This window comes from Castor canadensis, chromosome 2, assembly GCF_047511655.1.
Source record: "Castor canadensis chromosome 2, mCasCan1.hap1v2, whole genome shotgun sequence".
Lineage (NCBI taxonomy): Eukaryota > Metazoa > Chordata > Mammalia > Rodentia > Castoridae > Castor > Castor canadensis.
The window spans coordinates 86,309,464-86,319,256 of record NC_133387.1 but is presented as its reverse complement, the minus strand read 5'-3'; the positions used below and the strand labels follow the sequence as shown (position 1 = coordinate 86,319,256).

The 9,793-nt window shown below is 54.6% G+C and overlaps 2 protein-coding genes and 1 long non-coding RNA gene across 6 annotated transcripts in view; 2 read left to right on the top strand and 1 right to left on the bottom strand.

The window, feature by feature from the left end:
• Window positions 1-2,697: 2,697 nt before the first annotated feature.
• Window positions 2,698-6,885, top strand: Hoxa7 (homeobox A7). Of its 4 annotated transcripts, none has more exons than XM_074065183.1 (5): window positions 2,698-2,788; window positions 3,377-3,600; window positions 3,874-4,461; window positions 4,879-4,968; window positions 5,408-6,885. In XM_074065183.1, exons 3-5 carry the CDS (start codon window positions 4,083-4,085, stop codon window positions 5,719-5,721), a joined length of 783 nt encoding a protein of 260 aa, XP_073921284.1. In that variant the 5' UTR covers window positions 2,698-2,788; window positions 3,377-3,600; window positions 3,874-4,082; the 3' UTR covers window positions 5,722-6,885. The 4 variants fall into 4 exon arrangements, with proteins under 4 accessions (XP_073921284.1, XP_073921285.1, XP_073921283.1 ...); XM_074065184.1 differs by having other exon boundaries at window positions 3,377-3,633; XM_074065182.1 differs by having other exon boundaries at window positions 3,377-3,693.
• A 1,056-nt stretch (window positions 6,886-7,941) lies between these two features.
• Window positions 7,942-9,793, top strand: part of Hoxa3 (homeobox A3) — a 43,641-nt gene continuing 41,789 nt past the window's right edge. Inside the window, exon 1 of the mRNA XM_074065179.1 lies at window positions 7,942-8,396. The gene's annotated coding sequence lies outside the window, so the exon portion shown is untranslated. The remainder of the gene's footprint in view (window positions 8,397-9,793) is intronic.
• LOC141420712 (uncharacterized) lies at window positions 8,262-9,619 on the bottom strand. Its single transcript, XR_012445249.1, has 3 exons — window positions 9,503-9,619; window positions 8,971-9,071; window positions 8,262-8,402 (listed from the first exon to the last, which is right to left on the bottom strand). It is a non-coding gene; the product is annotated as an uncharacterized lncRNA (long non-coding RNA).

The window sequence follows — 9,793 nt, the reverse complement described above, 5'->3', positions numbered from 1 at the left end:
ACCCCCGGACCTGATGACCCCACAGAGGGTGTGTAGAGGGCGCACGCTGTGGCCATGGGCTCCGCCGCTCCAGAGGCCCCCCGAAACCTGCACCCTGATTCAGGGTCTCGTACAGCATCGGCGAGAAACAGCCAGGACCTCCGGGATTTGGCCGGTTTGATTACTTCACAGTAAAATTAGCGGGTGGAAATTGGGCGTAAAGCCATCCTTGGTGACTGTCTAGTGTAGATTGGCTGGGACTTGGCTGGGATGGGGAATCCCGGGAACAGACCAGGAACTGTTTGGTTATTCTAAAATAAATGTGATGTTTAAAATAAAAACTATAAGAATACCCTAGCTCCAGAATTGGCGCTCACGTCGTGGCCACCGTACTTGCCGGGCCACGGTACTTCCTTGGCATAGAGGTGCCTAGACTACTCCGGCGTCCCCCGCTGAGGAGGCCAGAAGCAAAGGGACCCAAGTCCATGCCCAGGCTATCCCCAAGCCTAGGTGAGGAACACACTCTGGAACCTCCGCAAACACAGTCCCGAGCCCGGGTGCGAGGATCGGCCACGAGTGTAGAATGGTTTCGGAGAGAAAACAGAAGAGCAAACAGAATCCTTCGAAACACCCCGGAGCCCTATGAACACGCCGCACGGTGCATTTATTTAGGTCGTAATAGTCTCCGCCAAGCTCACAAAATGTTTACGACCCGCATCTTCGCACTGAACACGCTGTAAAACTAGGGACTGGATTTTGGCTGACTTCTCTCCTGGATATTCTCTCTCTCTCTCCCCTCTACATACACATGTTGGTATCGCAGACACACATCTTCATTCTATTTCCGAACATAATGCACGGTACATCTGATTGTAAGAAGGGTTTTATAGTTTCCCGAGAGTCACCCGTGGCCGTGTATCATAAGCCGCAGATATAAATCTCAATTTATATAACTGAAATATAAGATCAGAGGGCGCAAATAGAAAGCTCGACTTCTCTAACTACAAATAAGTAAAGTCGCAGATCGGTGGCTACCTCTTTTCTCCACCGGTCACGAGGAGGCCTCCAGGTAGGTGCAGGCCGCCCAGGATCTCCGAGAACTCGAGGTCTGCCCGGGCCCCCGCCGGGCCTCCCTTGCCCTTGGCCGGTGGTGGCTGGCAGGCTGCTCTCGCTCTCGACTGCCTGCCAGAGGCTTTCCACGGCCGGCTTTCGCCCAGGCAAGACCCGGAGCCGGCCGGAGCTCATTTGCACTTGTTGGGATCGGGCTGGCCTCCGCGCCCAGGCCAGGCACCGCTCACCGGGTGGAGAACAGACCAGCAGCCTGCACGAGGAATCAGAGTGGAAATGGTTGGAGGAGCAAATCGCTAGCCACCCGAGTCTCCAGCAGGCGCCATTCGTTGCTGAGAGCTGGATTTACATTCGTAACTAGATTTAAATAGTGAGGACTATTTGATGACAAGAAACGGAGAAGCAGACTCTGCCAGTAGGTAGAAAGCTAGCTCCAGGAGAGCAGTGGAAAATATTTATATAACTGATTAGAAACTGGTCTACAAGTGTCTGCTCCAGGCAGACACTTGTCAAGGAGTATTTCTGTAAATATTGTCACACGTTAAGCACACATTTGTATCTTTTCAATCAAATAAGTAGGAACTCGGTGGCTCGAGAACGCACCATTAAATAGGCCTTATTGAAAGCCTGATTATTGGCTGGCCTTTTTCGTTTGAAAATCCGGCCAGAGAAGGGCAGGAAGGGAGAGAGACCAGAAACGAAACAGAGGTTCCAATGTCCCTGGGTATTGGCCCAGTTGATTAACTTGGGTCAAGAAGCGCCCAGACCTTGCGGGCACTATCTAGATCCTGCTTGGATGGAGCAAACGGGCAAAGCGTCCTGCCAGGACAGCTTGGACGCGCGCCAGTCCAAACCCAGGCAAGCGCTGAGCCTGTGGAGCAAGTGCGCTACCCTCTCCGGGTAGGGGAATCTTCCTAGGTTCCCCGAAATCGCTCCCCATTCAAACTGCCAGTTTCCTTGCTTATAAAGCTGGTTCCGTACTTTAAACGCCATAGCTCTCGGCCACTCTAGTCGCCTGAGTCTAGACAGACCACAGCGGCGGGGCCAGGTCTTTTTGCGCCTTGCTCTGTGTCACCCAGCAACAATTTATTGGTCTAAAGCCGTCTAATTCCGCTTCTTTGATCTCTTAGCCCTCTTTTTGTTTGCGTCGTCTTCCTTTAACTTTCTTGGGTTTTTATTTCCCTGCCAGATGACAATGTTCTTTGGAATTTTTCCTTCCCGTTTTACCCCCTCCATTTCCCATCTGAGAGTCGATATCATCCTGATCCACCACAAAGGGCATCCCGGATATTGCCCCTGATTAGGACCCCTACACCCCAAGGCGACAGCGCCCACCTGTCCCCCCTCCCTACCCAAGCCTGAGAGCCCTTTTCTAGGTAGGAACTGGGGCTCCCTTGCTTCCTGATTTGAACCATACTTCTGTCTTTTGTGCTCCCAGGACCCCCTAAGAGGGTGCAGTGAACAGGGGCAGCCCGGACCTTCTGAAAGTGATAAGGAGTGCTTTGTACACAAGGAGCCAAACTCTATAATTTAGAGAAGAATTTCCGGGGCAATTCCATTGTGAGTTTGGGTTTATGGTGTGCAATCGAGCTGGCAGTAAAAGGTGGCCCGGCTTCCAGCGTGGCCTGGGCAGTTTATGAGGCGTTTAGGGGAAGGGTTTGCCCAATCATCCTCCACTGAGCGTTGGGCAGCAGGGGCTTCAGCTGGTCCAACACTGCGGCAGGGTCTGAGGCCTGGGAAGGTAGGCGGCCCAGGTTGGGGTTCTGGATGGGAAAGAGGCTACTCTGCGCTCAGCTCTCTGAGCCAGTACTTGGAAAGGTAAAGCCGCTAGAGTTGGGTGGTCCTAGGGGAGGGATCCCCTATTTGTTTTTGTTTTCTCCAAAAGAAACACAGGTCCACAGTGGGCTGCAGTCCCCAGGCACCGGGATCCCCTCTCTCCTCTACAAATTGGCTACAGAGCGTCTATTGTTCCCAGGCACCCAGGCCCACAAGAGATCCAGGCAGGGATGACTAGGGTGAAGGCTACCAGAAACCTCAAGGCATAGGGGGGCGTTCTTGGAAGGTACAGGATCTGGGGTTCTTCCAGGCTGGGGGAGAGAGATCCAGCTGCCCATGAGCCAGAGAGAACCAAGGGTTGTGGGGAGGACAAAGGAATATCAAGCCATTTATTGGGCTGGCTAGAGGCCAGCCAGGTACCCAGGAGCGAATACACAGAGCCTGCAGGGCCCCGGGGAAGGGGGGCGGTGAGCAGAGAGACGAACCCCCGTGTTAATAAATCTGTTGGCAAATGAGGCTCATTAATAGATAAATATTTCACTGCTTCCTTTAGGGCGGATAAACAGTGCGCCGCCGATTAAGGAAAGGAAGCTGAGAGACGCTGACTTTATTCGAACCACATGGCTCCAGTTTGCGGTGATGTTCTCTCTGCAGCTAGAAGCGACCCTGCGCCTGCCGCGTTTGGATCAGAGTCCACTGGACCTGAGGGAGGCGTGGGCAAAGAGTAGATTTGCCCGTAGAGGAGACCTGCTTAGAAGACCATCGCGGGGCTGGCGGGTGCGCGGGATGCAAAGACCCTCCAGGGGATGGGTCAGCAGACGGGAGAGGGACAGGGAAGTTCCATACGCTTGATATGGGGTTCACTACTAGGTATGGAGGGCAATGCTGGGCGGAGAGTGCCCATCGTCCGCAGACAACAGCGCCCATGTTAGCGACCAACTGGGCGCTGTTGCGGAGCCTCGGGGTCCTCTTCCGCGGAGTGTGTCAGGCCCACCGGGCGCGGGCAGATTCGTTGGCCGCGTATTTGAGCCTCTTCCCCTTCCATTCTAGGCTGTCGCGGGCCCCGCCGAGCGAGACCACCTGTGAGGGCTGCTGAGATTGGCGGAGGCGGTCATGTGGGCGGTCACGTGCTGCGGCGAGCTCCTTCCAAAAGAAAATGGGGTTTGGTGTAAATCTGGGGGTGTAATGTTATCATATATCACGCTACCTCGTAAAACCGACACTGAAAGCTGCCGGACAACAAATCACAGGTCAAAATTATGAGTTCTTCGTATTATGTGAACGCGCTTTTTAGCAAATATACGGCGGGGGCTTCTCTGTTCCAAAATGCCGAGCCGACTTCTTGCTCCTTTGCGCCCAACTCGCAGAGAAGCGGCTACGGGGCGGGCGCCGGCGCCTTCGCCTCGACAGTGCCGGGTTTGTACAATGTCAACAGCCCCCTCTATCAGAGTCCCTTCGCGTCGGGCTACGGCCTGGGCGCCGACGCCTACGGCAACCTGTCCTGCGCCTCCTACGACCAAAACATCCCCGGGCTCTGCAGTGACCTCGCCAAAGGCGCCTGCGACAAGGCGGACGAGGGCGCGCTGCACGGCCCGGCCGAGGCCAATTTCCGCATCTACCCCTGGATGCGGTCTTCAGGTAGGCGCCGCGGCTAGGCGGGTCGGGCGGCCGGGCGGAGCGGGAGCCGCGGGCGCCGAGAGCGGCGATCGGAGCGCGGGGCTCGGGAGAGCGGAGCCAGGCGGCTGCGAGCTGGCGGCCCCCGTGACTCCCTGCCGCGCTGCCTTTCTGGTTTTAATTAGAGCTGAGGCGCCATTGCGTGGAGAGCCCATAGCATTGTATGTAAATGAGGCTCATAAAACTTTTTATGGCCCAATTAATGGGTTCGATCCTCGTAAATTTATTTAACTCCATTTGCCTTGGAATTTTAACATTAAGTTTATTCGCCTCTCTCTCTCTCCCTCCCTCTCTCACTCCTCTCCCTCCCTCTCCTCTCTGCTCTTCTTCCCTTTCTCCTTTCCTTCTTTTCCTTTCTGCCTGGCTCTTCTTTCTCAAAAGCTGGGAGAGCCCCTCCGGGGCCCCTCACCCACCACCCATCCCTTTGCCAGGGGTCATTTCAAGACAGGCTGGGACAGAACGGGACAGAGGGTGGGAGTGCCCTAGGAAGGCCCTGAGGATGGGGGCTACTGGGGAGGGTCGTCCACTTGTCTAGCAAGGCTGGGAGCGGCTGGGCTCACAAACGTGCAGCATCTCCCACTTGCCCACACTCTATATTTACAATTTCCCTTTGTCAGGGAGAAGCAGGACATTGTGGAAACGTAGCCGGCTGGAAAGGTCGGTTGTAAAGTTGGGATTCTGCAGCAAAGCTCCTAACAGAGCTGCCTACCCGTCTGACCCCGCAGTTGGGGTCTTCCGCCTGCACTTCCTCCTCGCCTCCAGCTCACTTGGGGTGCGGGTGGGGACACGAGCCTGGGTCCGGGCAGGGAAGAAGGTACAGGCTCTGGGAGAGCAGGCCTGACTAATGCACTCTTCTGTTCCTGTCCCTGACTGCTTGTCTGGCTGCGTGTCCGTGTGTCTCTGCTCTCAGGACCCGACAGGAAGCGGGGCCGCCAGACCTACACTCGCTACCAGACGCTGGAGCTGGAGAAGGAGTTCCACTTCAACCGCTACCTGACGCGGCGCCGCCGCATCGAGATCGCCCACGCGCTCTGCCTCACCGAGCGCCAGATCAAGATCTGGTTCCAGAACCGCCGCATGAAGTGGAAGAAAGAGCATAAGGACGAGGGTCCAGCCCCCACTGCTGCCCCCGAGGGGGCCGTGCCCTCAGCCGCCGCCGCTGCTACTGCTGACAAGGCAGACGAGGAGGACGAGGAGGAAGAGGAGGACGAGGAAGAGGAATAAGGAGCCAAGCCCGGGGCCCTGGCTGCATCGCACAGTCGGGGAGGAAAAGCGTCTTTAAGAGACTAGCTGGTTTTATTTACAAAAATGGGGGGAAATAAAAAGAAAATGTTAAAAAAAAACAAAAAACAACCCAATCCCCAACCCGCACTCCACCCATCCCATCACCCTCTCTAGCTCCCAACTTTTCTGGACTGAGCGGGCAGAGACTAGGTCGCCTTGGGGATCCCCTCTGCCTCTGAGGATCCCAATAGATACCCCCAACCCCAGTCCAGCATTCTTCGCTGGCACAGCCAAAATACTACCTAGCACAGGCCTCCTTGAGAGGCACCCCCAAACTACCTATGGGCCCAGCCCCAGTGGGTCTCCACTCCCAGGAAGCCCCCGTCTGTCCCAACACTGGCAGATACCCACCCCCACCCCCATACCCGCAAGAACCTGACTCTCTCAGTACTACCTACTAGCCCCAAACTACCTATTTTGTGCTGGCTGGCTTGCCTGTGCTGGCCCTTCCCAGGCCAGGCCCCAATGCTTCCAGCCAACCGCCTTGGGGTCCCTGAGGCTTCACTGACAAGACACTGGAGTCCAGGGACCAGGGCATTGGCTTCTATTTAAATTGAAAAAAATAATATATTTATTCCAAAGCATACTGAGTGCTGCAACCTAGAATCCTTCCTTCACTGGCTTGGGCACCCCAAGTTCAGGTCATCACTCCCACTTCTGAGGGGAGCATTCCTGAGCTGGCTGCAGACCTCTGGGTTAGCTTCTGCTTTGTAGGACTTCGGAAATGCTCCCAGCCTCATTGTCCTCTCCCCTGCCCCTGTGTCCTACTGTTCAGCCATGTCAGATGTGTACACCCTGACTTTTCCTACAATGGCAAATACTGTATATTTTTTTCCCTCATTTCTATAGTCTTGGAACTCATTTGTAAAGGAATGTCTTGACTTGGGAAGGATGTGTTAATGGGGTGACTTTGTAGCATGGTGTGTTGTCTTGAGCTAACTCTGTAGTGGGTGGGGAGGTCCAGTGCCCTTCCAGATGCCCTTCATCCCCTGTGTTGTCCTGTGTTCCCCTTAGCTCCAGCCTGGGGTTCAGGGAAGGCATGCTTCCCAGCCCAGTTAACCGTGTTTTATGTAACAAAAATAAAGATGCTTGATGACAAAGAAATGAGGACTGCTTAATCCAGAGTTACCTGGGGAAGGAGAGGTGGCCATGGCTGAAAGAAAAGTAAGGGCTGTCTGTGTGCTCATAGGGGTGGTGGGGAAAGCAAAAGAGACTGTCCTTGGGTCCAAGGATTGGGTGTCTGTGTATTGTTGTGTATATTTGGGTCATGTCTCTTTTTACATATTTTATATGTGGGTTCTTATGGATATGTGGTGTTTATTTTTGTATGTATGTTTCTATATGTGTGTGCTTATTTTTGCTTAATTTCATAACTTGTATTTCCACACTCATAATTGTGTGTCTTGTGTTGATAATTGTGTGTACTTATTTCTATGTCCGGAATTGGGTGCATGCATTTCTGTGTGTCCCTAATTGCACGTTTTTGTGTGTCCATATTGCATATGTGCTTTTCTCTTTGTACAGTTTTGTCTGGTTATTGTGTGTGCACCAACATATAGATTCCTTGAAAACGGAATCTTTGGTAGATACATGATATTCTATGAATCCCCCTAAAAACCTCCATAAATTCCATGCGGGAATTCCAAGTCCACCCCTGTCCTCTACCACCCTAGAGTGGGCTCTGAAAGGGATATTACCTATCCTGCGACTGATTCCGGATTCCGCATGCGCCCTGAATCTAGCCCCAGGCTAGGAAATGGGATTCAGGGTCCCTGCCGCAGCACCCCCACTCCGCCTTCAGGAGAGGCGAGGGCTTCCCAGGACCCAGAACTATAGCAGAGGGATTGGGGCGGGGCAGGGGCCGCAGACCTAGCTGCCCAGCCTGGACAGGGCATTTAGGTGCGGGGGGCAGGGGAAGACGAGGGACTGGGGAAGGGGCGAGGGGCGGTGGGGGCACGGCAGAGCATCCTGTGTTTGGCCAGCAAACAGCCCACTCCTATCTCCTGCCTGGGTTGGGCCAGCTTCTTAGGGCTTTTTTTTTTTTTTTTTTTTTTTAATAAAACCGGACCAAAAAGGTCCGTAAAACCTGCGCCCCAAGTCGGGGCCTCGGTGGTAAGATGGCGCCGGTTAAGAGCTGCCTCCTCTTAGTGATGGGGAAAGGGTCATAAATCCGTTGTTGTTTATGAAAATTTACAACTTTGCAATACAACTTTATGAGTTGTTCGGCCCTTCCATTGGCCGCTGTCGGTCATGTGGATGGGAACCGTGAACATGAACTTTTTTATAATTTCCCTTGCGAGAATAGAGCCGCATTCTTTTGCTCCGCTCCGTCCTGTATGCTTCGGAGCTCTGCCTTCCAACCCGGCTGGGCTGTGCTTTGTCCGGCGATGGCGATGGCGAGCGAGGGGAAGCCCTGGCCAGGCCCGGCCCGGCCGCTCCGGCCGGTGGTGGGAGCGTCCAGTTCCCGGTGCCGGGCGCCGCGGCCGCCGTTTTGCAACTTGCAACCTGGCTAATTTCCTGCGTCCTCTGGCACCAAGAAGGACAATTCGTCTCCCCAGGCTGCCCAAACGACAGCTGTCAGAGGAGCAAGAGCTTCTGGAAGCCGCCATCTGAAGGTGAGACTTGGGGAAGACACAAGAGGAAAGGTGATGAGTTGACACCGCGGTGGGAGAGGGCACCCAAGGCGACTTCAAAGAGGGGTATACTCACCTTCATCCAGACCCCCGTTCACACTCACCTCCATTACACACCAACAGCACACACACACACACCACCACATACACCTTTCCCTTTACCCCTCCCTGTCTCACCCTGGCATTAAGTGTCTGCCTTCCCTCTGTGGCACAGCGCTCTGGCATCTGGCAGCACACTTGGGGTCTTCTATCTTCCTTGCCCAGCAACTAAGGGAAGCCCCAAAGGAAGTCACTCCGCACTCTGCGTTCCCTATCAGCTTGTTGGGTTTGGATTTTTTTGTTTGTTTTTTCATTCATGGCCCAATTGGTCTGACTGAATCCCCCAGCAACCAGAGACAGCTCCGGAGCTGGGAGCTGGGCAAGTGGGAAGAGGTGAGGGCAAAAGGGAGTTAACCCACGGGCGTTTCATTAGCGTTAGCACTGCACCTTCTATTCCGTGGGAATCGGTTTGCAGAGAAAGGTGGAAGGAGGAAAACCAAACAAAAAAAAAACTTACTAATTCAGCCAGAGTTCTCCGCTGATTGTTCCCCTTCACCCGGTTTTCCGACAGGACAGGCGTCGACTCGCTGGGAGAGGGAATTGTTGCATGGGCGGATTCTGTGTTGGAGGAGAGGATGGGGTTAATTGAGTGTTTTGGTGCAGAGGACTGTTCTGGTTTAGTTCGGATGGCAGGGCCGCAGCTAAGGTTAAAGGAAGAATGAAAACTGAGTGTGGGCAATAGGGGGGCCTCCCTCCCACACCAAGCCATCTCGAGGCGGCAGGCTGGCGTCCACCCTGCCCATCTCCCGCCAGCGAGCGGGGAGAGGGATGTGGAGCTAACCAGGAGGAAGCACTGAGGCTCTGCTGGCCTGATGGTGGCTTTGCGTAACGCGGTGGCACGAATGTTGGCTTGGCCTGAGTGCGCATCCGACCTGATTTGTCCGTGGGAGCTCCCGGAACAGCTACAAAAAATGGCCCTGAGGTTCTGGGCACCAGCTCTTTCTGTTTGTAAGGGTTTCGGCTGTTGTTTCCTCATATTGGGACAATACCTTGGTATGCATCAGATAATTAGCAAGGACATGTAGATGTTTGGGACGCTCCCGGCGCCGTGGGTGTACTCGGGGCAGATAAAGCGGCACATTTGCCTCCTAGGGACGCTGGCTGCCGACTGCGGCTGCCGCGGGCAGATTATTTATTGAGTCCAAGCTAAGTGCTCGCTGCTGCCACGCAGTGGCCGTCGCTGGGACCGGCGCCAGCTGCAGCCCGCCTCTTACAGCCTGGCGCGACTGCTGTACGGGCCCTCACAGATTCCCCAGAAGACAGGGGAGAGGGGGACAAGA